Source organism: Fusarium redolens, assembly GCF_020744475.1.
Source record: "Fusarium redolens strain MPI-CAGE-AT-0023 chromosome Unknown BKA55scaffold_19, whole genome shotgun sequence".
In the NCBI taxonomy this organism is placed as follows: Eukaryota; Fungi; Ascomycota; class Sordariomycetes; order Hypocreales; family Nectriaceae; genus Fusarium; species Fusarium redolens.
This window is the reverse complement of record NW_025763682.1, coordinates 100,499-126,953: the sequence shown is the minus strand read 5'-3', so window position 1 is coordinate 126,953 and position 26,455 is coordinate 100,499. Positions and strand designations below refer to the sequence as shown.

The 26,455-nt window shown below is 36.8% G+C and overlaps 4 protein-coding genes across 4 annotated transcripts; 1 reads left to right on the top strand and 3 right to left on the bottom strand.

The window, feature by feature from the left end:
- Nucleotides 1-6,892: 6,892 nt before the first annotated feature.
- On the bottom strand, nucleotides 6,893-9,774 carry BKA55DRAFT_580745 (alkaline-phosphatase-like protein). The gene has a single exon (XM_046193974.1). It carries the CDS (start codon nucleotides 9,519-9,521, stop codon nucleotides 6,966-6,968), a length of 2,556 nt encoding a protein of 851 aa, XP_046043820.1. The 5' UTR covers nucleotides 9,522-9,774; the 3' UTR covers nucleotides 6,893-6,965.
- Nucleotides 9,775-14,926: 5,152 nt separating this feature from the next.
- Nucleotides 14,927-16,780, bottom strand: BKA55DRAFT_667261 (uncharacterized protein). The gene is made up of 7 exons (XM_046197823.1): nucleotides 16,310-16,780; nucleotides 16,184-16,253; nucleotides 15,949-16,108; nucleotides 15,663-15,834; nucleotides 15,395-15,604; nucleotides 15,222-15,341; nucleotides 14,927-15,170 (listed from the first exon to the last, which is right to left on the bottom strand). The coding sequence occupies exons 1-7, from the start codon at nucleotides 16,405-16,407 to the stop codon at nucleotides 14,972-14,974; spliced, it is 1,029 nt and encodes a 342-aa protein (XP_046043819.1). The 5' UTR covers nucleotides 16,408-16,780; the 3' UTR covers nucleotides 14,927-14,971.
- A 1,100-nt stretch (nucleotides 16,781-17,880) lies between these two features.
- On the bottom strand, nucleotides 17,881-21,420 carry BKA55DRAFT_598190 (uncharacterized protein; the record flags this gene model as incomplete). The annotated part of the gene is made up of 9 exons (XM_046196200.1): nucleotides 17,881-18,147; nucleotides 18,201-19,334; nucleotides 19,384-19,815; nucleotides 19,870-20,289; nucleotides 20,346-20,414; nucleotides 20,470-20,544; nucleotides 20,592-20,749; nucleotides 20,802-20,895; nucleotides 21,169-21,420. 9 exons carry the CDS (start codon nucleotides 21,418-21,420, stop codon nucleotides 17,881-17,883), a joined length of 2,901 nt encoding a protein of 966 aa, XP_046043818.1.
- A 970-nt stretch (nucleotides 21,421-22,390) lies between these two features.
- Nucleotides 22,391-23,950, top strand: BKA55DRAFT_598189 (uncharacterized protein; the record flags this gene model as incomplete). Its single annotated transcript, XM_046196199.1, has 4 exons — nucleotides 22,391-22,505; nucleotides 22,555-22,627; nucleotides 22,731-23,241; nucleotides 23,294-23,950. 4 exons carry the CDS (start codon nucleotides 22,391-22,393, stop codon nucleotides 23,948-23,950), a joined length of 1,356 nt encoding a protein of 451 aa, XP_046043817.1.
- Nucleotides 23,951-26,455: the final 2,505 nt, after the last annotated feature.

Genomic DNA, 26,455 nt, shown 5'->3' with positions numbered 1-26,455 from the left:
TATAATAAAGCCTCTTAAAATAATAGATTTTTCCCTTCTCCTTTATAATAATAATTCTATTACTTTTTATTTTATAAGGCCTAATAAAATACTATATTTTAGTAGTTTTAACTGTAATAGTAAAGTTATAATGCCTTTATTACTACCTTACCTGCCTAATTATAAGTTACTTCTTTAATTATTACTGCCCTTAGCCCCTTAATATCCTACTCTTTATAATACTATATATAGTATTATAAATCTATATAAAATCTTATATAAAGAAAAAGGCAGGTTATAGAGGTTATAGTTATAAGAAAAGAGGAATAAAATGCGTTCTATTTTAATAAGGAAATTATTCCTTAAATTAGACTTAATTAATTACTATTATAATTATATCCCTTAATTAAATATAATTAATAGTTAATTTAGTATTATAAGAAGCTTTAAACTTAGCCTTTTTATTATTTTTAATTAATTGCAATATTATAATATTATTAAGGTATTAAAAATACTATTTTTACTACCTAAAAATCAACTAGGCCGATATCTCAGGGTTTTGTGCGTGTTTTAGGGTTTTGTGCCCAACTAAGCTTGCTTTATTGGCCCCGCCCCTCCCCCCCCGGCTCGAGCCAACAAGTAGTTTAAGAGTTAAAAAGGCTTAAATTTAATAAGTACCTTATAAAAAAGGAAAATATGCCTTAATTATATTTTTAAAATATTACTTTTATAATAACTTTATTAAAATACTTAATAACCTTATATATTAAGTTAATATTAAACTATTAAAAAGCTTATAAGGTATTAATAATATTATAAATAATATATAATAATAAACTTTACTTAATAAAAATAAATAATAAGCTATAAAATATTTTTTCTTTTTTATTTTTAACCTTATAAAAGGCTATTTAGCTTTTTAGCTTTTTTATTAATAATATAAATAAAGAGACCTTTATAATAAGTTATTATAATAGAAGTTAATATTAAATAAGGTTTATCTACCTTAATAATGCAATTACTGCCTTAACTAAGCAGTATAAATACTAACTATAGGTTTCTTAGTAGCTAAATTAACCTTCTTTCTTTAACTTACCTAAAGAAATATTATACCTTATTTATTTATTATACTTAAGTATATTACCTAACCTAACCTTTCTTATTAGTTATACTTACTAATATTAATTATAGCCACTATTATAATACTTACTATTTATAATAGCTTATAGCTACTATTATAATACTTACTATTTATAATAGCTTATAGCCTAATTAGGGCTATTATATAATTAATTATAATCTTATTAATATAATTAAATTAGCCTTAAAGTAAGCTATAAAAAGAGATTATTATATATTATATATAATAGTTATAGCTATTAAAAAGAACTTTTTATTAAAAGGGAAATCTAACTTAATTAAAATAGCTATTTTTAATTATAACTTAATTAAGTTAATTAATTATATAAATTTAAGTTACTTAAAAAATATAATATTTCTAGCTTAAATTAACTAAAAGCTATTTAGATTAAAAAAGCTAAAAAAAGCCTTAAGATATAACTAGCCTTTAAAAATAAAAGAAATACCTTTCTTTATTATCTTTATAGGCTTAAACTTAGCTTAATATAAAAAGTAGCTTATTAATATAATTATAAATGCAAAATAAGTACTTTATATCTTTTTTATTATATATAAATATATAAACTAGGTTAATTATAATCTTAAACTTAAAGAGTATAAGGATAGGAAGTTTATATATAAAGTTTTAAAATAAATATAAGGTAAAGACAGGGTTTAGAAATTCTATTAAAGTTAAAATTAAAGGAATTATATTAAGTTTTATATAAGTTAGTTAATAAACGTTAAATTAACTTAAAGTTATAACTTAATTAATTAAATATATATAATAAGACATAATGTATTTAATAAGCAAGTAATCTAAATAAGTAAGTAATTTATATTCCTTAACCTTTTTAAGCTATAGCTTAAAAGCTTAAGTTATAATTTAAAAAGGGTAACTTTTACTTATTAAATTCCTCCTTAAATAACTTAAAAATATCTTTTTAAGTCCTTATATTATAACTACCTATATTATATATATTATAATACTAATTACTTAATTACTTTAACCTTTTTTAATTACTATTTCTTAATAATTTAGCTATTACTTATATATTAATATCTATTTAATTAATTACTTATAATACTTTTTATATAATTATAATACCTCCTTTTTATAATTTAATCTTTTTTACCTTATAATACTAACTTAATATCTCTTTTATATCTTAAAGATTATAAAGCTTAGCCTTTAATAAGATAACCTTATATATAACTGCCTTTATTACTATAATAACTAATTTTAAAGCTTTAATAATAAACTTTAAGGAGCTATTATAATACCTTTTAATTTACTTTTTAAGGTTTTTAAATTAAGATTAGGTCTTAATTACTATCTTTAGGGTCTTTAAAGCCTATAATATTAATAATTAAGTAGCCTTTTTAAGAGGTATTAAGGTCTATAGCTATATATTAAGCTTTAAGATTATAATTTCTAAATTAAAAAAAATAAGCCTAGCTCTTTTAAAACCCCCTTAAATATTACTTTTTATAAAAGTAACTTTAAATATAAGATAAAAGGCAGAAAAGAACTTAATTTTAAAAATATAAGTTATAAAGTATTTAATTAAATAATTTATTTCTTAACTTAAAGCCTATTTTAGCATCTTAAAGTACTTAATATTAAAAGGCTAAAGTAAATAAAATATATAATTTAAAGGTAAAAAGCAAAAATAAAAAAAAGACTATATAAAATAATATCTTTTAATACTCCTTAACTATAAGCTAAGTATAAACTACTAGTTAGGTTTAATTAAAATAGGGTCTTTATTATAAGATAGAGAATTAAATAATTAGTTTAATAATATTAAATATAAAGGAAAAGAGTATAAAAATATATATAAGAAAAGTATAATAAGGGAAAAAAACATAAAAAGCCTTAAAAGGCCTGTCTGCTAAAGTCCTTTAGGGAATCTATTCCTTTATATCTATTACTATAGATATCTACCTAACCCTACTAACTAGCTTAAATCTCTTACCCTAGAATGCTTGCTATAACTATTATAATAAGTAGGTATATAAAGTATAATAATCTTATTTTCTTTATAATATTTCTTAAAATTAGCTAAGTAATAGCTTTTATAATTATTAAGGATTAGAAGATAATATTAAGTATTTAATTATTTAATTATAAACTAATTAAAGTATTTTAGCTACTTAAGGCCTAGCTTATTATTTATTTATTTATCTTAGCTTATTATAATAACCTAATTACCTAAAAGGTTATATTCTTAATATTAATTTATAAAGTAATATTAGCCTATATTAATAATAAATAATATAATTAATTAACCTTTTATATTAAATACTTAAATTATAATAATTTATTCCTGTTTTTTAAGCTATATTAATTTTAGTCTTTTTTATATTTCTAAACCTATAATAACTATTCTAGCTATAATAAGGCTTATTATAAAGCTAGTTTTATTAAAGTTTTGGATATTATTTAATTAAATATTATACTTTATAAATATATTTTATATAAGCTTAAACAAGCTATAAATAATAATAAGATCTTTATATTTAGCTTTTTAATAGTTATGTTTATAAAATAAATATATTTTTAACTTTAATTATTACTTTATAAAGTTATAAGCCTAGTACTTGCTAATAAGTAATATATTACAGTCTATAAGTAGAGAATTAGTTATTTTTTCTATAAATTGCAGTTATAAAAGAAATCCTTATAAACCTAAATTAAGAATAAATTAAACTAGTATCTGCTTTTTTAAATTAAATAGTCTTTATAAATTTAAGATAGAATTATATTATAATTAAATACTATTTTAATAATATTATAAAGTATAATAATAGATCTTATACCTAGTTACTGCCTGTTATATACTTAGTTTTAGGTTATTTTAAAGGGCCTAAAGGATAAAAAGGATTCTAGCTTTATTTAATTATTAGAGTATATTTAGTAGTTAAGAAGTATTTAATTAAATAGAAATATTATAAGGTAAGGGATTTTTAGGTTACTTACTTATTTAGGTTACTTACTTATTTAGGTTACTTGCTTATTAAACAGGTTATAATTAATTAACCTTATATATAAAAATAAATAAAGTAAAATTAGTAAAAAAGTAGTAATTTAAACTAGGGATAAGAGTTATAATAAACTTATTATAATTAGCTAGGTAAACCTTTTAAAATCTTAGCTTTAATATCCTTAAGAAAAAGGTATTTTAGATAATAATAACTTTTAATATATTTTAAATTACTAAAAATAAAGATAAATTAAATAAGGCTTTAATTCTTTATTTTAAAGATTATAAATAGTAATAATTAAATAATAATAAAAAATAATATATAATAATACTTATTATATAATACTAATTTTAATAATAAATAAAGGTCTTAAAAAGTAAGTTTTAAAAGCTTAAAAAGAAATATAACTTCTTAGTTATTAATATATATAAATAAAAGGAAATAAAGTATAAAAGTTTTTATTTATTATTACCTTATTAAAAATAGTATTATAAGGCTAAATAGATTTTAGTAATAATAAAAATATATTATTAATAATAAGCTAACTTATTACTTATATTATTATTACTTTAACTTATATTTATAAAGCTAAATATAAGTTTAGCCTTTATATTTAAATTTAAATTAGTATTTACTAAAGAGTCTTAAATAAAAGTATTATAAAAGCTTAAGAAGTATATAAAAAGCTCTTAAAAAGTATTACTACTAAGGTATATAATAATATAAAGCAGACTTTATAATAAAGGATTACTAAAAGTAAGTAATCTAACTTAAATACCTATTTTATTATATAAAAATACCTTATAAAGAGATTAAGGTTAATAAATCCTAATAGTCCTGCCTATTAAAAGGTTAATTACTATAGTTAATAAGGAAGTTAGTTAGCTTATAATTACCTTAAAATAGAGCCTCTTATACTACTTAGTTATTAAATATATAATAAGGTTAGCTATAATATAAAAAACTTCCTTTATTATTATACTTTTTTAATATATATATATTAAGGAAGTAGTCTTATTTTTACTTAAATCCTTAATAAGTATAGTATTTATTATTTATATTAAAATAATTTTTAATCTTAACTTAGTTATACTTAGTAATACTATTTCTTATTAACTTTATTATTATTATTATTATTATTATTATTATTATTATTATTATTATTATTATTATTTTTATTTTATTTTATTTTTATTTTTATTTTTATTTTATTTTTATTTTATTTTTATTTTATTTTTATTTTTATTTTTATTTTTATTTTTATTTTTATTTTATTTTTATTTTTATTTTTATTTTATTTTTATTTTATTTTTATTTTTATTTTATTTTTATTTTTATTTTTATTTTTATTTTTATTTTTATTTTATTTTTATTTTATTTTTATTTTTATTTTTATTTTTATTTTATTTTTATTTTTATTTTATTTTTATTTTTATTTTATTTTATTTTTATTTTTATTTTTATTTTTATTTTTATTTTATTTTTATTTTATTTTTATTTTTATTTTTATTTTTATTTTTATTTTTATTTTATTTTTATTTTTATTTTTATTTTATTTTTATTTTATTTTTATTTTTATTTTTATTTTTATTTTTATCTTTAATATTATAGTTATTAAGCTTATTTTTATTATCTTTACATTTTTTATTTAAATTCTAATTAAAGTTTATAGCCTTATATTATAAAAAGGTAACTAAATATAATATATAATATTTTATAATAGTTTTATTCTATTTAAGTTATAAGTTATATATATCTTATTACTAATATATATTATAATATTAAACCTTAAATATATAATAAATAAACCTTTTTTATATATAAATATATCTTTTTAGGTAGTTTATAACTTTAAATTTATAAAACTAAAAAGTATTTTTTTAATAAATATTTAACTAATATTAAAGCCTATATTAAGCTTTAGCTAATATAACTATTACTTAATTAACTCTAAGGTTAATATTATAAAATAAAACTTATAATTAAGTTTTTATAATAGCTAGGCTTTAAAATATTATAATATACTATTAGCCTAATAAACAGTCTTTATTATATATTAGTTTAGGCTTTTTTACTATAGCTATAATAATACTAAGTAATTAGTTATAAAATAAGTAAGGCTATCTTATATATTATAACTATAAGGCTTGGTTTTTTTAATATTATAATTATTAAGCTAATAGTTATAATATATTAGAAGTTATATATTTAAAGATAATTAAGGCTATTAAAATAATTAATATATTATAATAAATATAAATAAGTAATAAAAGTAAGAATTAATTAAAAAAGGCAAAATCTTTATTATATATTAATATTAATAAAGCCGTTTTTATTTTTTATAATATAGTTATAAATATATATAATTAAGCTATTAATTTATATATAGCTACCTAAGAGGTAATATTACTTTATATTATAAAAGCTAGCTATTTAAGTTATATTAAAGAAATAAACTAGCTAATAAGATAGTTTATTAGAAACTTTAATTAAAAACTATATTAAGACTTGTAAAATACTATCCCTCTTTAAATAAAAAAGGAGTTTATAAGGGTATAAGCTAATAAGAGGCGGTGAATTTCCTCTTTTACTAAAAATAAAATAGATAATAGCAATATAGAGAGAGCAGTTTAAAGCGCTATTAGCAATATACCTCTTCTAGTTATAGGCATTTTCTATTCTTCTATAACATAGTTCATTACTAAGTCGGCTATATCACCTACTTAGCTACTTTTCCTAATTTTATACACTCTAGCTTTAATATGCAATTTCTTTTACTATAATTATATTAGATTTTAAATTAAGTCTTATATCTTCTAAAAGTATAACCTCTTATATATTTTTTATCTATCCCTTCTAGCTAGGATTATGCCTAATTATTAAAGATTAAAACGCCAACGCTTGCTGTTTTCCTTAACAAACCATCTCGTCATAAATGCACCTTCTTCTGCCCACTCTGCAACCTCTCTTCCATACCTCTCCTCTACAGCCTGTAAAAACGATTTGAAATCCAATGCTTGCACAAGGTTATGCTCGTGTGGGTCTTTTGTCAGGTCTGCCAATTTCCAATCCACGTTCTCTATTATTGGCACAACAAGATGGCGCTCTGGATACCGGCCGTCACGGATGCTAAGCATAGCACGTCCAGGATTGGTGATAGTGAACTGCCATTGCCCCTCGCCGGTGCCTTTATTGATTTTGTTTAAGGGACGGATGAGCGATTGTCCTTCGTAATTGCGGATTAGGTCCCTGGCTGCCCGGCGGCTTGTCTTGCTCAGTGAGCCTGTTTCGAGGAGGACGTCCAGGATTGTGGGGAGAATTTGAGTTGCATGCACAGCCTCGTCCACATCGAAGGCTGGCAGTTGGGGATGGGAGAGGACTAACGGCACATGCTCAACACCAATGTTGGGGTTGTAGTATGGCGAAGCAATATCATTTTCTGGCAGAGATACACCGTGATCGCCCTGGAAGATAACCAAAGTCTCGTTGGCAACTCCTTGCTTATCCAAGATATCAAGGACCTTGCGAATCCATCTATCATCATAACCAATTGTGTTAATATATCCCGACATCATCTCAAGACCTTTGGCCATAGGTGTATACTTTTCTCTCTTGGGCAGGTGAAATCGATGGTGGCTGGTAGATGTGATATGGCTTAGAAACACGCGGCTGTTTTCTGTGGCGGCGTCTTTGAAAATATCGGTAATATAGTCTTCTAGTGGATCCTCCTCAAAGGCGAAGTCGTTGACGTTTTCCAACGTAACTGCTCCGTGCTTTGCGTTTGCGCTGCGAAGATATTCCTGGCCAATTATGTTCTCATCTGGGAATCCCATTGCAGACATTAAAGTACCATGGCTATCGTAGTCAAGTTTAGCTGCTTGGAAAAAGTAAGAGTTCCACTTGTCCTTCTGACTGATTTCCTTTGTACCCGCTTGTTTCTTCTCTGCTTCATTTAGTGCGTTGAAGATATGCGGTAAACAAGGCTGGTAGATATGGTGGCTGTAATCTAGATTGAAATCCGCGATTAGAGGAGCTACACCACAGATTGTACCAGTCAGGCTCTTGAGGGTGTATGTTCCTGAGGTATGTGCGTTAGTGAAGTGAATTCCTCCTCGTTTTGGTTTATTAGTATGCTCAAATCCATCCGAGTAATCGCCTGTAATGAAGTTTGCTGTTGGTGTTAAGTTGGCAAACTTCTCCTGAACTTCTTGTGGAAGTTGTTTGTCGGGAAAGGTATTGGCAAATCGATTCCAGATTAAACCGTTCTTTTTGACAGGAAAGACATCATTTCGGGTGCTTTCTAGGAAGAATACAACCACATGTCGAATGTTGAGGTCTTGCAACTTTCCCCGGAGAGAATCTCGTAAGGGCTCGTCTAGGTTTGAAATTTTCATAGGGTCGGACTTGGCGCTGTAGTGTGGTTTCTCGAGATACCAATCTTTGAAACCGTCTAGGGCTGGTATGTCCATTGGAAGCCAGCTGAAAGGCGTAGGCTGTGCAAGTGCGGTACGTTCGTCCCAGCTTCGCTGTACTCCCTTTCCGAAAACCGAGGGAATATTGTCGAGGAATGGTGACGAAGCAAAGTCGATGAAAGGTAAAAGACCGGTAGTCCAAGAAAGAAAGATTAGGGAAGGATCCTTAGGTCGAATAAAAGTAAGGATAAAAAGTGCCGTTAACAGAAGAGTAACAATAGGGTAAGGCAGTATGCGTAGAAAATGGCCGAGTCTGGATCTTCGTACTGGTGAACCACCTCTGGAGCTTCGTGGTGAATTTAACAGTGACATCGAAGGCGACCTGAACTTTCCCTTGAATTCCTTGTCGTGATTGGAGGTGCTCTCGATGTCGAGCCATGACAGGTCATCTCGTTGCGATAACGGATCGTAACCAAATCGATGACCCAATTTGTGACAGATGAAAGTAATGGGCCAGTTGACAAGATCTCCACCCCAGCCAAAGAGCGAATAGCAAGCGACCTGAAGCACTGCGCTTAAGCAAGCGCAGACACACAAGACACCGATGAAAGCTGTCAGGCCCGATAGAATAATTGCTTGGGCAGTTGGGTCGGCCATGAAACCAATATTGCGCCAATGGATTTCAGATCCTGAGACTAGATAAAAAGAAACTGAAACAGTGCAAAGAACGGCATTGTAAGTTATCAAGGAGAATGCAAGTGTGTTAACGAGTGTCCGTAGCTTGCCAGAGACACTAGGCACCCAATGGCTGAGGAGAAGTCTGATTAGAAGGAGTAGGAGAATATCTTGAGTAAAGAAGGAAAAAAAGAAGAGAAGCATGCGCTTTGGCGCCACTGAAGATCTGTGGTTATGAAGATGCACTCCTTTAGCAGCACATACAGCCAATGTGGTAAAAGTGAAAGCAAGGCGTTGGTTGGCTAGTTTTGAGACACATAGCAAACTCATCCTCCTGAAGGAGACCATCTTGAATGACGTGCTGACTAACAAGCGAGGAAAGGAAGGGAAAAGGGAAACAAGGAGCCAAGACTCTTCTTCTTAATTAAACAATTCACAATGCGCGGTGCAGTGCAGGCAACAGGACATGACAGGACAGGCAATAATCAGCTTCGATTAATATCACCCCACAATACCTAGCTTTATTAACTGACCGAACATGGTTTGGGCATTGCTGTTGGTCACGCGAGTAGGAAGGAGCAATCTGGATCATTAATAGCGCTTACTTAGACCGCGCCGCAATATGCGCTGGAGATGCATTTTGGTTTGTCGCGTCGTATAATCGCTCGTATTGGATTTTCAACTCTAGTCCAGACTGGGCTAGACTCAATGCTAAGATGTGGGGTCTAGGGGTCTGGGTCCGGCTAAGTGGAAGCTTCCCCTGACATGAAAGGGGAGGCCTTACCAAACGGCAACTTGCTGCCGTGTTTGGCATGACAATTCACAGAGATTGAGTTTGTATGTACGTACTCTGTATGCCCCTTTTTTCAAGTACATTAGATATCACACCATATTAACTTCTCAAGACAATAAGAAAGAAAAGGTAATTATTTTGCCGACATCCGGTTAGTTAGGCTGATCTCGACGTGAATCCTTCAATACTTTTACATTTCTTTTATGTAATGAAGTCGTTTCACCAACAGGTAGCCTCAGGAAGGTTGCAGCAATAAGGGTGCATAACCAATGCATGTCTTTCTGGAAAAGGGCTTCGAAACAGACCATGACGTCTGGAGGATTGTGTTGGCAGGATTGTAATTTGTAGGGCTGTGTTGAGTCAAACGAAATGTCGTGTGCTTCAATGGACAAGCTAACGAGTAAGACGGGTGAACTTGTTCCAAACAGATTCTAGACCCTGGGCGGCACAGACATTTGTGGCTGCTATGGCTTGTGCACAAAAGAAGTTTCGGCACCTTCCGTTTCTAGTCTCGGCTTCCGCGCCCTGCGAGGCAGGCGAAGGAGCCGAGGCTGATTTGGCAGACCAGGATTATCGTTCAGCTCCTGAACTTTTCTTCTCCATCCGAAAATACCCAGATTATCCTCGAGCCAGACTCTGCCAAGGCACCAACGTTTATTAATATCCTCGCTGCGAATTGTGCCGCAGGAAAATCTTGCGTTATCTTATTGTGATTATTCGCCCTGTCTTGGAGCTAAGTTAAGCATGTTTGCGTGATTTATCATTTAAGCAGTGGGACATTTGGCAGGATTGTTGGTAATGTCAAGGGTTAGGATCACGACTATCGTGACTGACTTCACGGTTGCAATGAACTCTAAATTGCAGGCAGCATCCTGCTGCCTTGGCGATCGGCAGACTGAAAATTAATATAAGAGACCGACTTTTGTCGCTCCTTTAGATTGGAAGTTAAGCGCCCATTTGATCTCGGTTGTCCATCCGTGCGATGGATGGCTGTTGCGTTATTTGAGTGTTTTCTCTTCTTCCCCTCTCAGTTTGTTTCTCGATTCAGTCTTCCTGTCGCTATCGCAAATCTGACTGCCGCTCGCACCGCCTCTAGGTTAGGTGCCCACTTTGGTCCATCTGACGCTGCTTTGCCACCTAGAAAGAAGGAAAGGCGTCCCATTTTGTCTTGCCCGACCTGTCGCATCACTTGACGCTCCGTCTCCAATCTCGCACACCAGAAGAGTAAATGCTCCATCGTCTCTGGCGCACATCCGCACTCGCACACATCCGACTCTGCGACCCTTATCTTGCTCAGATAACTGTTGATCCTCGCCATTCCCGTTCGAAGCTGCGACAGCACGTCGGCTTCACGTCTGTTGAGTCCATGATATAACGTTTGTGTTTGCTTGCCAGGCAAGCCTGGATCGACCTGCTTGGAGTAGCCGCCCACTCCTTCATCTTCTATACCTGCTGGGAGCTGTGGAAAGAGTGCAGTGAGTAGTTCTTCCGCCTGCTCAACTTTATCCTGCGTCGTCGTCCCGTCTGCTCTCGTCAGAGGAGGTACATTATCACCACTCGTCTCGTCTCCAGGCTTGTAGTATTTGGCTGCTTGCCAGATGTTGGTCCCGTTGGCAAGAAAGTCGTCCTAGTGCTCTTTCTTCTGCTTCTTGATAGAATCGTGATATCCTTTGGCTGCTTCCTTAGCTCGAGCTTCTAAAGTATCGATTCGCTGACCAGCTCGGCGCCGACCTCTTGCTAGGTTGCGCCAGAATATATATATTCTGCGGAGGTTGGTGAGGTCTGTCATCTACCATCTCTTGGCATAAGGTAATGGCTTTACCCGCAGGACTAGTTGGTCAACCGTATCGGAAACCACCCCAATCAGCCTGTTTGTTTATGTCTAAACGTTGCTATCTTACAGAAGCGCCGTAAGCTTCTCGCCTACTCTGTCCCTAATTGCATTTCACGGCGCGTCCTTGAACAACAGCCTAGGCACTACCGGTCTCTCAGAGGTCGTGAGGTCAAACTTGGTTCGGATTGCTCTGTAGTCTGATCTATGCTCGGTCAGATAGATACTGCAATAGACCGCCTCTTCTGCCAGCTCGGCCGATATAAGCATCAGGTTAATCGTGCTCTTGCTGCCTGACCCTTCCTATGTCTTTATCCCTCGCAAGAGCGGATATTATATATCTAAACTAGTTACAATTATAATACTTATATTTAGATATATCTTATAGTTTTCTGAAGTCTTTATATCCTAATTATATACCTCTTAATACTATTAGTTTAAATTATATTTTATATAACGTATTACTTAACTAATTACCTTATTATTATCCTTAGTTTAAAAGTTGTTATATTTATTAGTATATTACTAGTTAAGGTAATATATATTAAAGTTATTTCCTTTTCTTTTTCTTATTTTAATAAACCTTTTTATTTTATATTTATACTATTATTTATTAATTTTAATTACTATATTATTATATTTTATAATACTATTAGGTTTATTTGCTTTATATAATTTATCTTTAATTTCTTTTTTTAATCTTTTATAGTAGATTTTTATATGGGCTTTAATATTTTATTAAGTTTTAAAAATAAATTATTAGAATATAATAAAATAAGCTAACGTATACGATAAGCGAGCGAGACAGACAAGCGAGCGAGACAGTATACTGTACAGCAAAAAGTAGCTTACCCTATAGCTTCTTAATACTTAAATAAAATAGCTAAAAATCTAAGAAAATTATTTCTTATAATAGTATAGCTTATTATATAATAAAGTATTTTTTAAAGACTTTTAATTATTTTATTTTATATAGAAAACCTTAAAATACAGTGTAAATTACAGTGTAAATATATTTTAAAGTTTATAGCTATATAGGATTTTTTTTAAAATCTAAGAAATTTTATATAGCTTATTTTAGGACTTATATATATGTTGTTAGGATCTTAGCTATTTTAAGTTTAATTTGAAACTTTAAGAATTATTTAAAAATCTGCCTTTAAGGTGAAAAGTAGGGTGTCTCGCTTGCTTGTCTGTCTCGCTCGCTTATCGTATACGTTATATATAAGTTAGTTTACTTAAGTAGTATAGTTTTAAAATTATAACTTAATAATAATAGCATTTACCTTATATACTACCCTTAATTTAATTCTATTAATTATATAGAAACTTATACTTCTCCTTAAAAATAATCTATAAGCCTTATAACTTAACTTATAATATTAACTTATAACTTACTATAAGCTAGGAATAATATACTATAAGCTATCTAGTATATATATATATTTATTTAATAATATATAGAACTTAGCTTATTAGCTATTAATAAAACTTCTTAATATTAATTAAACCTAATATATATTAACTTACTATTAAGAGATATAAAACTTTAATAATGCTTAGTATTATGCCTTATATAATTTACTAATAATAAACCTAATATAACTTAATTTAATATAGTTAGACTTAACTATTATATTTAATAGCTACTTAATATTTTTTATTAAGTATTTTAAAGTTATTTTTATATATAATTTTAAAGTTCTTTTAATTAATAAAGATATTAATAATTTCTTAGTTTTATATAATTTTATTATTATTTAAGTAATCTTTAAAAATAAGTTAAAAATAAGAATATATTAATAGCTTATCTTTTAAAGGGTTTTAATTTAAATAGCTTTAATACTTCTCTAATATCTTATCCTTATAAAATACTATTATTTCTAATTAGTATAATGTTTTATTTATAAATATAGGCCTATAGGTTATAAATACTATTATGTATTTACGAGAGTTTAATTATTATTTTAGCTATATTAAGTAACTCTTTAATATAAGGAGGTATTAGGCTATTATTACTAAATGTCTTAATAGTATAATATTACTTAATTATTAATATAATATATTTTAAATAAGAGCTATTAATATATAATAAAAATAGTTTTAAATAAGTAAACACCTAGTAATTATTTAAGTAAAACTAGATAATATTAAGCTATATAATTAAAGTAACTACCCGTTGGCTCGAGCCGGGGGGGGGGGGGGGGCTAACTAAGCTTGCTTAGTTAGGCATAAAACCGTGAGACATGCATAAAAGGGTGAGATAGGAGGAGCTAATAAGATTAGAGATAATAAACTTAAAAAATAATATAAAAGAGAAAATAAAATAGCTAATAAATATTTAAAAATTATATTAATATAATATAAAGCTTATAAAAAAATTAGAATTTTAGTTTAGAGTTTTATTAGCTTATATAGGCTATTAAATATTAGTTTTAAATATTAAAAAAGTAATTTTATTATAATTCTTTAATAATTAAAGAAATATCTTATAAATTAAATAATATATTTTTTATATTTATTTACTTAATTATATTTAAAATTTAAGTAATAATCTTAAAGATAATTTTACTTATATTTTTAATTATAATTTTAATTAAAAATAATAAATTAAACTTTAAATATTTTAAAATATTTATTTAAAAAAGCTTTTATTTATTAAATAAATTAATTAGAAGTTTTTAATAATTATATTTAAAATATTTAAGGTATAAATATATTATATAAAAATATATATAAATTCTATAAGCTATATATAAGCTTTAAATTTAAAATATAATACTTAGTATGTCCTTAAAATTCAAAAATTAATATTTTTAAGGAAAATATTATAAATTAAAATATTTAATTATAGAAAAATCCTATAAACGTAAAAAAAGTATTTCTAAATAGTCCTTTTTATATAGAATATTTAAAATCTTTATATTAATTACTAATTAGGCTATATCTTATATAATAGCTATATTAAGGGGAATTTTCCCTATTATGTAACTTTTCCACCCAAAATTTGGTATGATCTATCTGTCTCACCCTTTTGTGCGTGTCTCACGGTTTTGTGCCCAACTAAGCTTGCTTAGTTAGCCCCCCCCCCCGGCTCGAGCCAACGGGTAGTAACAATCTTATCCATCCAACCTTGGTAAGAATTTCCACACATAATGCAACCTTGCCATCAAGTTAAGACCACTTGGCGAGTGGATTCCAAGGCAACCGAATCGTTCCTCCCTGTCTGCAAAACGCGATTCCAACACCTACAGTCCTGGTCCTATAATAGCACACCAGCGTTTTTGGCTCGCGCCAGAAGCCTCCATCTCCGAGAGTCGCGTCTGAGCCCTCCATTTCGCCATGTTTCTCCAGCTGCTCCAGTAGCGGCACGCTAGAAAGTTTGTTAAACTTACTCATTCTGTCAGGATTGGTATTTACTTACGTCAAAGGGTTCTCTACACCCCATACACATGCAATTACCCGTGATGGAGGGCCATGACAGAATCCCATCCGCTCCTTCGATATAGCTTCATGCTTAATCTCGATAACAGCCATACTTGTTCTATGTCATGTCAGCTCAATGGTTTTGTATTTGATCGAGGGATAATAACTAACACAGCTGCCAAGAGTTCCATAGTTCGATCACCGTACGAATACAAGACGCTAAACATCTTCCGCCTAACTTGAGGCCACGGATCCCCGAGTTTCTGGACCAGTGTGTCTCCCGTAAGTGTCAGCGTTTGTTGTGAGGTGACGAGACTTCTGACTATCTGTGTGACGTCCCTGTCAGCAAAAGCGGCACCATAGATATATAGCGGCGGTCCGCTGGGGAGGTGTGAAGGCGCCTATGCCGACGGTAGGTAGGCTACTTACTCCCCCGTACTGGAGAGGTTGGGGAGTTATGGCCATAGGGGCTACTGCACTTGTGTCACTAGCTGCGAAGTGACCGCCAGGGGGATGTTGTCCATAGTTCTGTCCTCCAGGAGAAGGTGGCCCGAAGTGTTGAGCTCCAGGGGAAGGTGGCCCGTAGTGTTGACTTCCAGGGGAAGATTGTTCTTAATAAGGTGGAGCTTCAGGCCCTGGTAATGGAGCTCCAGGGATACATACCGTAGGCAAGTGCACATGAATGTACGGAGGCGGCGGCGCTGGTTGCTGTGTTTTCCTAATACGATTAACAATGCTGTTGTTAATGGCATCCGCGCCGGCCATTGCTATCTTTCCCAGGCTACTAGAGTGGTGATGATGGTCGTCCTTGTTGCCCAAGGAAGAACTGAGAACGTAACCGCTACCGATTGCAAGTGCAGTCTTTCCGATGCCGCGCTCTCCCTCCTAGCCTGCCGTATCATCCGCTGGATTGGATGGGCGTTGGCTGGTAGAACAGCTAGTGCGCTGCTGGTTGGGGACTGGAGAGTATTGGGTTCGATCTGCTGGGTACTCCCATTGCGTTGTATCGGTGGCGGTGAATGTATAGTACCTAGTGATGGATGTTAACAATAGGTATGGTGGGTTAATGGAGGTTGCTTAACTTACCATGCGTTGTGGTCAGGGCTCCAATGAGCTATCCAGCCCGGGGGCAGACTAGATGTAGCGCCGGTCCGAGCTGGAGAGGGTGAGATTGAAGCAGACATGAGGTAGACTAGCTGCCCAGGATGCGGTCGATGATTGCGTAGAGGGTTGAGAGCACTGAGCACTCGGTGGCTAAAAGAATCAAAGGTTGAGTTGCTTGTAGAACAAGAAGAAAAATGAAGACTCAGGATCGTATTAAATAGATAAGCGCATTATAGGCAACACCTACCGTTGTACCACATAGATGTCTAAGCCAGCAGCAAAAGTGTACGAACCGTACAAGAGATACCGGTGACGTCTGGGGTTGGTACCGCCTGGAGCTCAAGCAAAGCCTATTGGTGTAGCTCGCACCTGCACTTGCCGTTGGCCTTACTAGACTGTAGAGTGACGTTGAAGGAACAGGTCTGGACCAGCTCGACCGGCAATTGTTTAAGCTGCGCCTACAAATGCCTAACCGTCAAGACTGCCTGGCCCACACCAACGGCCTAGGTGTTGAGGCTGGCGCCTGTTGTTGCCTGCCAAGTCGGCCCCACTTGGAGCGGGAGAGATGGAGTCGCTCCGGTGCTTCGCAGATCTGGTCGGGTAAGCATTCCATGAAGGCTATTTTACTATAAAATAGCAAGAAACCCTAGAGACTATTGCTGTGATAAACTATGGGTTTTCAGACCGAAATCGGAATAAAATAAGTTTCAACTGTCTGCCTTGCTGTGGCGAGCAATGATTGGAAAGAAATTGAGCTTACAGCCAACCTACCCGGAATTCAGAATGGATTAAAGGGTTTGCATTCTATTGTCTACATCGGGACATTTTAATTTATTTCCAAATAGTGAGGTCGAGCCATTCGGGAAGAGACGTGGCTCACTCATAAACATGTACCTGAGAGGAAAAAAGGGAGAAAAGGGTGGTATGCCATGGCAGGAATAGTAAGAACAACAGCAAACAGAGGTGATCACGCCGGGGATCGAACTTGATATATTGAGATCCAGCGCTGATAGTAGTCGTCCTCTGGCGAGCAGGGCCTAGGTCCTTAGTAAATGGCAGATATCGATACGTGGGTGGTGGCAAAGAAAGGACGGTGCGACTGAAGGAAATGCGGTCTGGAATGTGTGAAAAAACTGGGCTTAACACAAGAACCTGTCTGGTGGGTACTAAGACGTTTGGGAAAGAGTAGAGCAAATAATTTCAATTGATTAAATACTTTGTTGTATTTTTATTATGTATTTCTGTTAATGGTTGAAACTTTTGACTGGTTCGCTAGTCTGACCAGCTCGGTTATCATATCTCTTACTACGTAGTAAAGCACCTAAATGGAAGTAAGAATCTAAAGGATGCGATTAGTCAGTCAGCTGCCGACATCGCCCAAGCTCATGGATCTTTCTAAAGCACCAGGTATTTCTTCACAGTAAACCGATCACACGATTAAATGTCGCAACTTAATTACTACTAACTACAATTTATGCAGGGGTCATACAGGGAATACACAACTATACGCAACAGAGCGTCCTCCCACCATTTCAACGACGCAATCTGGTTTCTCATACAGCTCCATCGAGCGGAACAGAAGGATAAACAGGTCGCTTAATACCCAGTCGAAACCGGGGAACTCGACCCATGCGGTTGAGAGCGGTAGTGGGCATTCTCAACACCGTCTCTCGGTACATCGTGGATGTCTCCCATTCATAAGAGCACCCGATAGCTCGCTGCATGCCACTTTCTGAAGCACAGAACATGAGCGTTACAGGTGGCCTAACGGCCTCAAACATCGTCAACTCCATGTTGTAGGTGTCAACGAGGGTGAAGATCTAGGGTTAGTTAGCTGGTAACTCACAGAAAAGTGAGCGCCTTGCGCACTTACTCTTTTCTGTCCTGGACGGGCTTGCTTTGCCACCTCAACTTTCATTCGCACCTCAGGGTCCTTGCAAGGGTCGATGCCGAGACGCTCACCAAACTCATTAACGACGCTTCGACTCAGGGGACTTCCGTTAGTGCTCCAGCAGAATCGCCCAAAGTTACCACCAAAGATCGCTCTCTCAATAGTCGAAGCGTTAAGATGGCCTTCAAAGCCGAACATCTCGGCTTGAGTGTCGGCAAACTTGCCACTATACATAACTCGCACCAGGCTCGGTGTTATGACCAAGACCCAAAGGAACAGGAGAAGGAAGATGACACCAACGGCGATTAGGCCGCCTTGCTTGGACGCTGCGCCACCGGCGAGAAAACTGATGGCAGTAATGAGCAACACTCCATTCAACTGAACGGCATAATCGGCAAGCGAGCGCTTCAATGCAGGACCAGTAGACCAGTAGACGGGGTAGAAGGCGTCCCAAGAGATCGAAACACCCCAAGCGCCATCAATGATGATAGTGTCATTTTCTGCAATGCCTGCAACTTGGCAATAGGGCACAATATCCCAGAGCGACGACTGATAAGTATCCTCCATATCAAACCATTGCTGCTTCTCATCTATGGGGAGAGTGCAGATATAGCGCTCAATGAGTCTGTCAGAGTCATTAGCTAGAGATAATCTAGAGAAGGCCTGGAAGTCTGTGTCAGTGCAGTCGATCTGGGGTCGCAATCTCAAAAGACCCATAAGGGCATATGCGTGATCACCAGGAAGATATTCTGTAGTGAGCCGACTATATAAACACTTCAACGCCAGCACAGCCAGCTCTAGACGGCTCAGACTGATAGTTCCCAGGTAGTGGTCAATCAAGTGGCGCGCGACATCTGGATCCATATATGTCCATACTTGGGCAGCGAACTGGTTTTTTGCAACTACCAGCGGTGACTGGAGGTCGCTGCCACGAGTATAGACCGAAATAGTACGGCCGGGGCTGAGAAGAACCTCAGGGAATGTCCACATTCGGCCACCCCATTCACGAAGGAGATGTTGGGTAGTGGTCTTGCCTCCTGATACCGCAGACTTACCACGCCCAACGGCAATCACCATCCTTCTCGCTCCACGGAGAACGTCAGAGATACGATAAACCTGTTGTTCTTAGTCACTGCGACAGTCGATCGCCTAACAAAGCACTCACATCTGATTCTACCTCATTCTCATCGCACATGCAGCTGCAGGCGATCCAATACGCGGGCAGCTTCGCAGCCCGGCAGGCTGTCTCAGCAATGTGGTGAAGGGCATTCATATCCTGGTCCGAGTCATGGCTGAAGTGTTCAGCCGAGTAAGCCACGAATAGATAATCAAGGCTGACATCTTGATCATCTACGTTATGTTCCCACTCGGCGACGTTATGGACGTCGATTCCTCTGTTCTCATTATTGAATGGCTCACGAAGAAAGCACAAATATCGAGGTCGCAGCATGTGATAGACTTGGTTGTTCTGAGCCATGAGGGAAAGGCTCTTCTGGTTCTCAAGTAAGTTGCTCCATACCTTGGCGTCGCCGTAGAACTTGTACAGAACTGGGGCATAAAAGAGGTGTCGCCGCATAACCTTGCGCCCACCCAGGAACTAACACACCATTAGCACCTGCACCAAGAGCATTTACGCAGGAGGGTAACTTACACAAATGGTCATGGCAATCCCAGCAGGGAGGGCTCTTAAGACCATAATACCCCAGTCCTTCCAGCTCTCAGGGTCGTAACTAAAGTCAAAAACCCAGGTTGCAATGCGGACCTTCATAGGACCGACCTTACGAATATAAGTCCTCTTCCAGGTTGAAGTTCCTGGACCCTCGAATATATCATCGGTAGCCGCAACACATATATTGCGAAGGTAACCATCGTGGTGATGAAGGTAGCAATCCGACCGAGTCTTAAACGAGATACGGCCGGCATAGTCGCGATAGCGCATCTTGGTGTCGCTATCGGTAAAATTGTAACCAGGTTTCTGGTATAGCGTTGGATTGTACCGTTGGTAAACCGTTCTAGGCTCGAAGTAGTGCTTCGAGCCCTTTAGGCTAACTGGAATCTCTTTCTCAGCTTCCTATCGTAAACCGTTAACTGGATGCCTGAGGATATAAAGATTAGAGAAGCATTTACTTCATTTGTTTTTGAGCTATTCCGGGGCGATAAGGGTGGATTAGATACGGGCTTAATCATCTTGGGTTGCTAAGAAATGTTCATTTGGATTTTATACACAGAAACAGCCGTGGAAGAGCTTTACCATTATTCCATTCCGCTGTCTATGGCCACTCCCTTCTTGATAGACAAGACCCTGCTGCTGATGGCCGGAATACGCCTATCACAGTCAGTGTGCGTTTAAGAGAAAGGCAAGGTCGTACGAACCATAGTTGGCTGATTTTCCTGCGTGCTGATCTGGGTTTGTATCTGTCTGAAAGACGGTTGGCGGTGGAAGGACTCAGATGGAGTCGGAAGACCGCTTGACTGGCCCGAGAGAGGGCTTTGAGAAGGCGATACGGGTTGTAGATGATGGTGCGTGAACGCTTGGCTTGGGTGTGACTAACACGAATTCAAGGTAAGAAGCGTAGATGTTACCTAGACGAGAGTTGCTACATACAGCGGTGGTCGCGCCAGGAGTATATCCACCACCATGGGCTCCGTGCGACACACAAGGCAGCGGCTGTGGATACTGGCGATGGTTAGGAGGGGCGTCAAGGCATAAGGGTGATCAAAATGGTCCAATCTTACGTTACTCCCACCGCTCGGATCGTAACTCCCTCCGTGTAAGTGAGCCTGTGACAATAGTTAACAATCCTATGGGCTAAACAGGTAGAGCAAAAGGGGAGACGCACCATGGTTAAATATGAAAAGATAGAAATTGTCGCCAGCGGAGAGAAGGGAAATGGGTTAGAGTTAGAGTACAGATGCGCTCTCACTGATGAGTGCACCCTAATAAGCTGACAGTTGAACGAAGATGCCGGGACACACGAGCTTGCGCTTCAAAAACGAGCTGAGGTTCAAGCAGCTGGTCAGACGGGTGAACGGTGCTTCCATACAGGAGCATATCTCGATCGAATGGATTGAACAGCATGACCTCCTCTTGCCACCGGAAATCTAGACCATTCTTAAGGTGGACGATTGCATTAACCTCAGACATTACAATCATTGGCGTCACGAACTGGAAAAAGGCAGGGCGACCACCGGGGAGGCACATAATCGTTCTGCACCTCCTCGGCCCAACCTCACGATAGCACACTCCGTGATAGGACAGTTATCACACCCTTTTCAAACAGCTTATGATGTGAAGTTGACGCTGGATAGAAACCATTCAAGCAGCTGAGCCTCCTGAGGTCACTCGTGGGCCATTGATTGGCTGTTCAACCTATTTCTATCCTCACCATGCAGCTTCATTGTGCTACTCCATGGCATGCAACGACAACTCATGCGTCTGACACATCGTGCCATCCAAAATAGCCACCAGCGCCCGCAGAGTCTTTTAGTCCTGGGGAACCCAGTCGCAGATACGGCAAGCTGTGCGGAAGCTTAATGTTTCAACAAAGTTAGCCATTGGCAGACTCCAGCCCTAAATCTGTCGGAGATGCGACAATCCTTCAGCAATGAGGCCTGTGTGTCCTCATTGGGAGTTCGTCGTCTTAACTTGGGCTCACCGTAACATCACGGTAGTTGTTCTCGCCTTGATCCCTTGCAGTCTAGTTCAGCCCTGAAAGGTGGCCCCAGCTAGACCAACCGGCAGTCCGAACGCGCCTGAATGAAGTGGAGCGACAATCGCCAACTTTCTTCATGCGAGAAAGCAAGGAATAAGATCAGTGGGCCGTTTGGTTTGATCTTTTTTAGTACCTGGTGAGTTTCCGTTCAAGTACGGAGAGATAGTGACATGGCGCTGGTCTGGATATGTCCGGAAGCTAGAAGCTTGCGTCATTAGCCATCATCTGCAACAGATCGTCTCAAATTACATAAAATTGTTCAAACGATTTGGCCTTAGATGTGCGCCAGAACGTGTAAATGCTACTGCCTGGCTTGGCGCCGGAACTCAATAGCTGTAACACCTAAACAGCTGGCAGTTGAGGCTGAAATCCATCTTCTGTGCGTCAAAATACGTGAGCGACGATTAGTTGACGAATGTGAAGATCCACAAGTCATTTTCTTTTTTCATTCATGGTATCATGTCGTGGACACAGAGACAGAGTCCTCACCAAGCGTTCGCCCAAGAGGCGATTAACTCACCCATCGCGGTCGCATTTGGGCAATGGATGCTCAACATTTGGGAGATCACTAACGGCGAGTGAGACTACTGAAATCTTCCATTCGAGTCTCTGACTATTTGCAGATTTTCCTGAAGGGCGTTGGTACTTGGAGCCGAACGCGCGGTGTCTCCAGAAGAAGGCCAGCTTGAGAATTGTGTAAGTGCAGTAGACTGCTTTCTGACTAGTAAAAACATGACTCTATGAAGAAGGGGAATATCTAGCTGTAGGTGCGAGATACTGGGTTGCTAATATTCATAAGATTTGCGCCTCTTGACCTTCCTCGCCGAGACGCTCTCTCACAAACTCTCGAGTTATTCAATATCCTTTATATCCCCGACGACTTTTCCAAAGAGCGCCTTCAGTCTGTCAGTCACAGTTTTGGACGGAGCACAGACCACGATGGATCTAGTTCTTGGTTTCATTTTCTGTGTAAGAACATCGACGTGAAGCAAGAAGGGGCCAATGCGCCTGAGATTGATAACCGCGCTGCGACAATGGGTTATCACATCTCTACGCTTCCACAGGCAGACTACAGCTGGCATCGCGCTGGTTTCTTTCTGCGAGTTGAGACCGATGGTAGTACCACGCTAGTCTGCTTCGGCGCAACGTCGAGGGTAAGGCACAGAATTAACGAGTTCGTAGCTGCCAAGGCGTGGCAGCATGTTGCGACTAATCCCTACATCTTGTTCGATCTAGTCTTTGAAGGGTTATATTTCGAGGTTGATGACACTATCTGGAAGATGAACATCGTGTTTGGACCGCTGGAGCACGTAAGTGACATGTTTATCCACTAAGCTTGTCAAGGCTAATAGATAGATATAGTTAATGCTCGAGTATGCCAATTCCAAGAATATCCGCAAGATGAGCACCAAGATCCCCTTCGCCGCTATGCATAACTGCGCCAAACACATCATCCACATCGTCGAGGCCATCGAATCGTGCATCATGCTTATTGAAGCGACCGCGCACGGCGTTGACAGCCATGATCACAGAGGACAAACCACGACCTACGGACCTATTCAGAAGCAACTATTAGAAACCCTTCAATACCGACGTTCACTTTTTAGGTCTAGTCAATTACGTCTTAGTAGCCTTCAGAAGCGCATCGAAAACGCTATTACATTATCATTCCACCTTGTCACGCAACAGGACTCGATGGTAATGATTCAGGACTCGAATTCAATGAAAGTAATTGCTGCCATTACCATGATATTCTTGCCCACTACGGGCGTGGCTACGGTTATTGGTTCGCAGTTATTTTCTTCAAATCACCGTGATGGGGAGACATGGGATATTCTTCTAACACCTTTGTTCTGGACGATGTGGTGGATCTCAATTCCATTGACGGTCTTCGTCGTGCTTCTAGCTATTATTTGGCATTGGTGGACGCATTCTGAGTCTCCAACGGGAGAGGTGATGCAGGTTGTGAGGAGGGCGGCAACGTTCAATTCATCCAAAACGAAGAAGAATGAGGGCTGAAATTCGTATCCACTCTCCAGATCAATTTACATTCCATTGACTCGCTAATTCCAGCCTTGGTGCTTACACGGATCGGATATGTTCACTTTTCATAGGCCATGCCACATTACTCCGTAAAAGCCTTATGCAAGAATCTCCCTATCTGCTGTGTCCAAATGAAATTAAGCTGCTTTTCAACTGGGAATACTTCCCGGAGAGGTAAGTCTAGCGCGTTTTATCTAATTCACAACTGCTTACATAGTCTCATGGCCCTAGCCAACCCACGCGAAAACACTCCTTTCGATATCGTAACATCTACCAGAAAAATGATAAACTAGACTCATGAACCTTTACCCTTTAGCAGAGTCACTGCGATTGAGAGAGCGATTGATTCTCTCCACCTGCTGGCTTTCCTAATACAAGGAAGAAAGAAAAATAGTGTCACATTCAACGGGAGATTTTGACTGCGTTGAAGCTCCTGATTCTCACTGCATGAATGACTGGAGCTGGTCTGTTTTACGCTTCCTATGATATGGTCATATTCGTCAATCGTGACGGTGCTTTCCCTCTCGATCTCCTTCATTCAAGTTTGATCGGGTAGAACAATAGGCAAATATAGCCAGAGGGTCGGAGCAGCCTTAGTGATACGATGTGACAAAGAGCACGGGAGAGCAGAGTAGCAAATAATCAGACCGAGCTCAGGACGGAATTAAGGGCGAATTGATCTAGTCAAGCAAACAGTCGGAACTCGGCACTCTATCAGTTGAGCGAGAGGCTGATCCAAATTCCGAAAAGCCACAGGGAGACGAGGTTTTCATCTAGCTAAGGCTAAGGTTTAGGCCAAGACCGACCCGATTTTGGACGGAGGGCCGTGCCGTCGCAAGGTTCCCTATGGATGGCTATTGCCGCCTCGACCAAATGTGGAATTGGCTGCGACACTTCGGAGTACAGCTGCAGAGTGATGATGGCGCTGATAAATGTGCGGCGGTGGCTGCAGGCAGAAACGACACTTATGTCATAATGTCTCAGGGTTACATGGAAGGGCATAGGACAGCCCTTGAGCCCTATGTACCGAACGTCCTACGATGAGAGTTTTGCAAATCATACTTTGTTCTTGCAGCCGAGCTGTGTCCACGGCGGTAATTACCGGGGAGTTCCATCAGCTGATCCTGCTGTGCTGTCCCCTCCTGATATGTGAACACGTCAGTTTACTAATGCCAGCTGAGGCTGGATACGGGCACGTTGAATTGCTGCTGGGTCGAAGGACCTAAACCTCCATCTAGCGTGAAACATGCACGGAGTCAGCTAAGCCGAACTGGGCCGACCGAAATCAATAAGGCGAGCTCTACCCTACACGAAACAAACTACATGAGGTAATATGGAAGTTATAAAGACCCCTAGCTCAGCATGTCCTGTGCCTGTGCCCCAGTCGGGGATTTTTGGGGCTGATGGCCTCCTGGACGAAAAATATACATACATAATGTGGAAGTTCCGAGAACCTTTTACAACGGTGGTATGCAGATAGAGAGCTTCCCACGTAATTACCGCCGCTCTATTTAATAGATAAGCCCTCAATATCTCACAAACACGTCACTGTGGCTTCCTAGTCAGAGGAATTCTTTCCGGTGAGGCTGATTTTCTAGTTTGGAGTGCTGCTGTCAGTTGGTTCCTGTGAGTTGAGGAAATTGCTGATGAGTATTAGCCTATTTGGAATAGTGCTGTGAAACTCAGAGAAGGTCAAGGTGGCACGCCCATCCATTTTCACAATCTCCGAAACCAAGCGGATGCATTCAATGTCACATTCGAAAGAATGGTAGGATTCATGATATTTTAATGGACTCGTGACTTTGGCCTCCAAAACAGAAAACTGAGACGTCAGACAAGCCTGATTTGTGACATTTTTATCTATAGGAACCCAAGAGGCAGGTCAATACGCCAGCTGCGCGATTGCGACAAGAAAGGGAAGAACACATCGTTCATAAGAAAAGGGCTCATCAAGACCATAGAGCTTCATATAACCATACGGTCAGTAACCATGTCTAGACATACTCGTTTTCGCCTCAACCTCTTTCAGGTGATGAGCGATCCTGAGGTAAACCAAATGCCTGTCTAATGTCCATCCCGAGTTCAGTCTCCACCACCCTTGGCTTACGGCTCTGGCCTACCCCTACTTTTCTGCTTAATCGAACTTTCAATACGAAACGGCCGAGGGCATACGAAGCCCACCATCCAGACGAACCGGGAAGTTCCAAGAACCTCTAATGATGGGTAGATTACGGATCGAGAGCTCCGGTATGTGGTTACCTCTGCTCTAGCCACAAGGTAAGCCCTGTGAGAGTATTAAGTACCGTAGTTTACTGTGGATGCTGGGTTCAAAGTAAGATGCCCCAGCAACATCGACTTTCCAGTTCATAGTGCCGCAGCTCAGCAGGTTTTTAGGAACTAAAGAATCGAGAGATAGCCCATCCAGAATAAGCAAATATTGCTCTGAGAAGGCCAAAGTATAGTGACATTAGGGATTATAAG

Coding starts and splice junctions, on each gene's coding strand:
- BKA55DRAFT_580745 (XM_046193974.1), bottom strand. CDS start 9,521: ATGGTCTCCTTCAGGAGGATGAGTTTGCTATGTGTCTCAAAACTAGCC.
- BKA55DRAFT_667261 (XM_046197823.1), bottom strand. CDS start 16,407: ATGTCTGCTTCAATCTCACCCTCTCCAGCTCGGACCGGCGCTACATCT. Junction 16,254..16,309: donor AGCCCTGACCACAACGCATG/GTAAGTTAAGCA, acceptor ATCCATCACTAG/GTACTATACATTCACCGCCA. Junction 15,342..15,394: donor ATGGAACTCTTGGCAGCTGT/GTTAGTTATTAT, acceptor GACATGACATAG/AACAAGTATGGCTGTTATCG.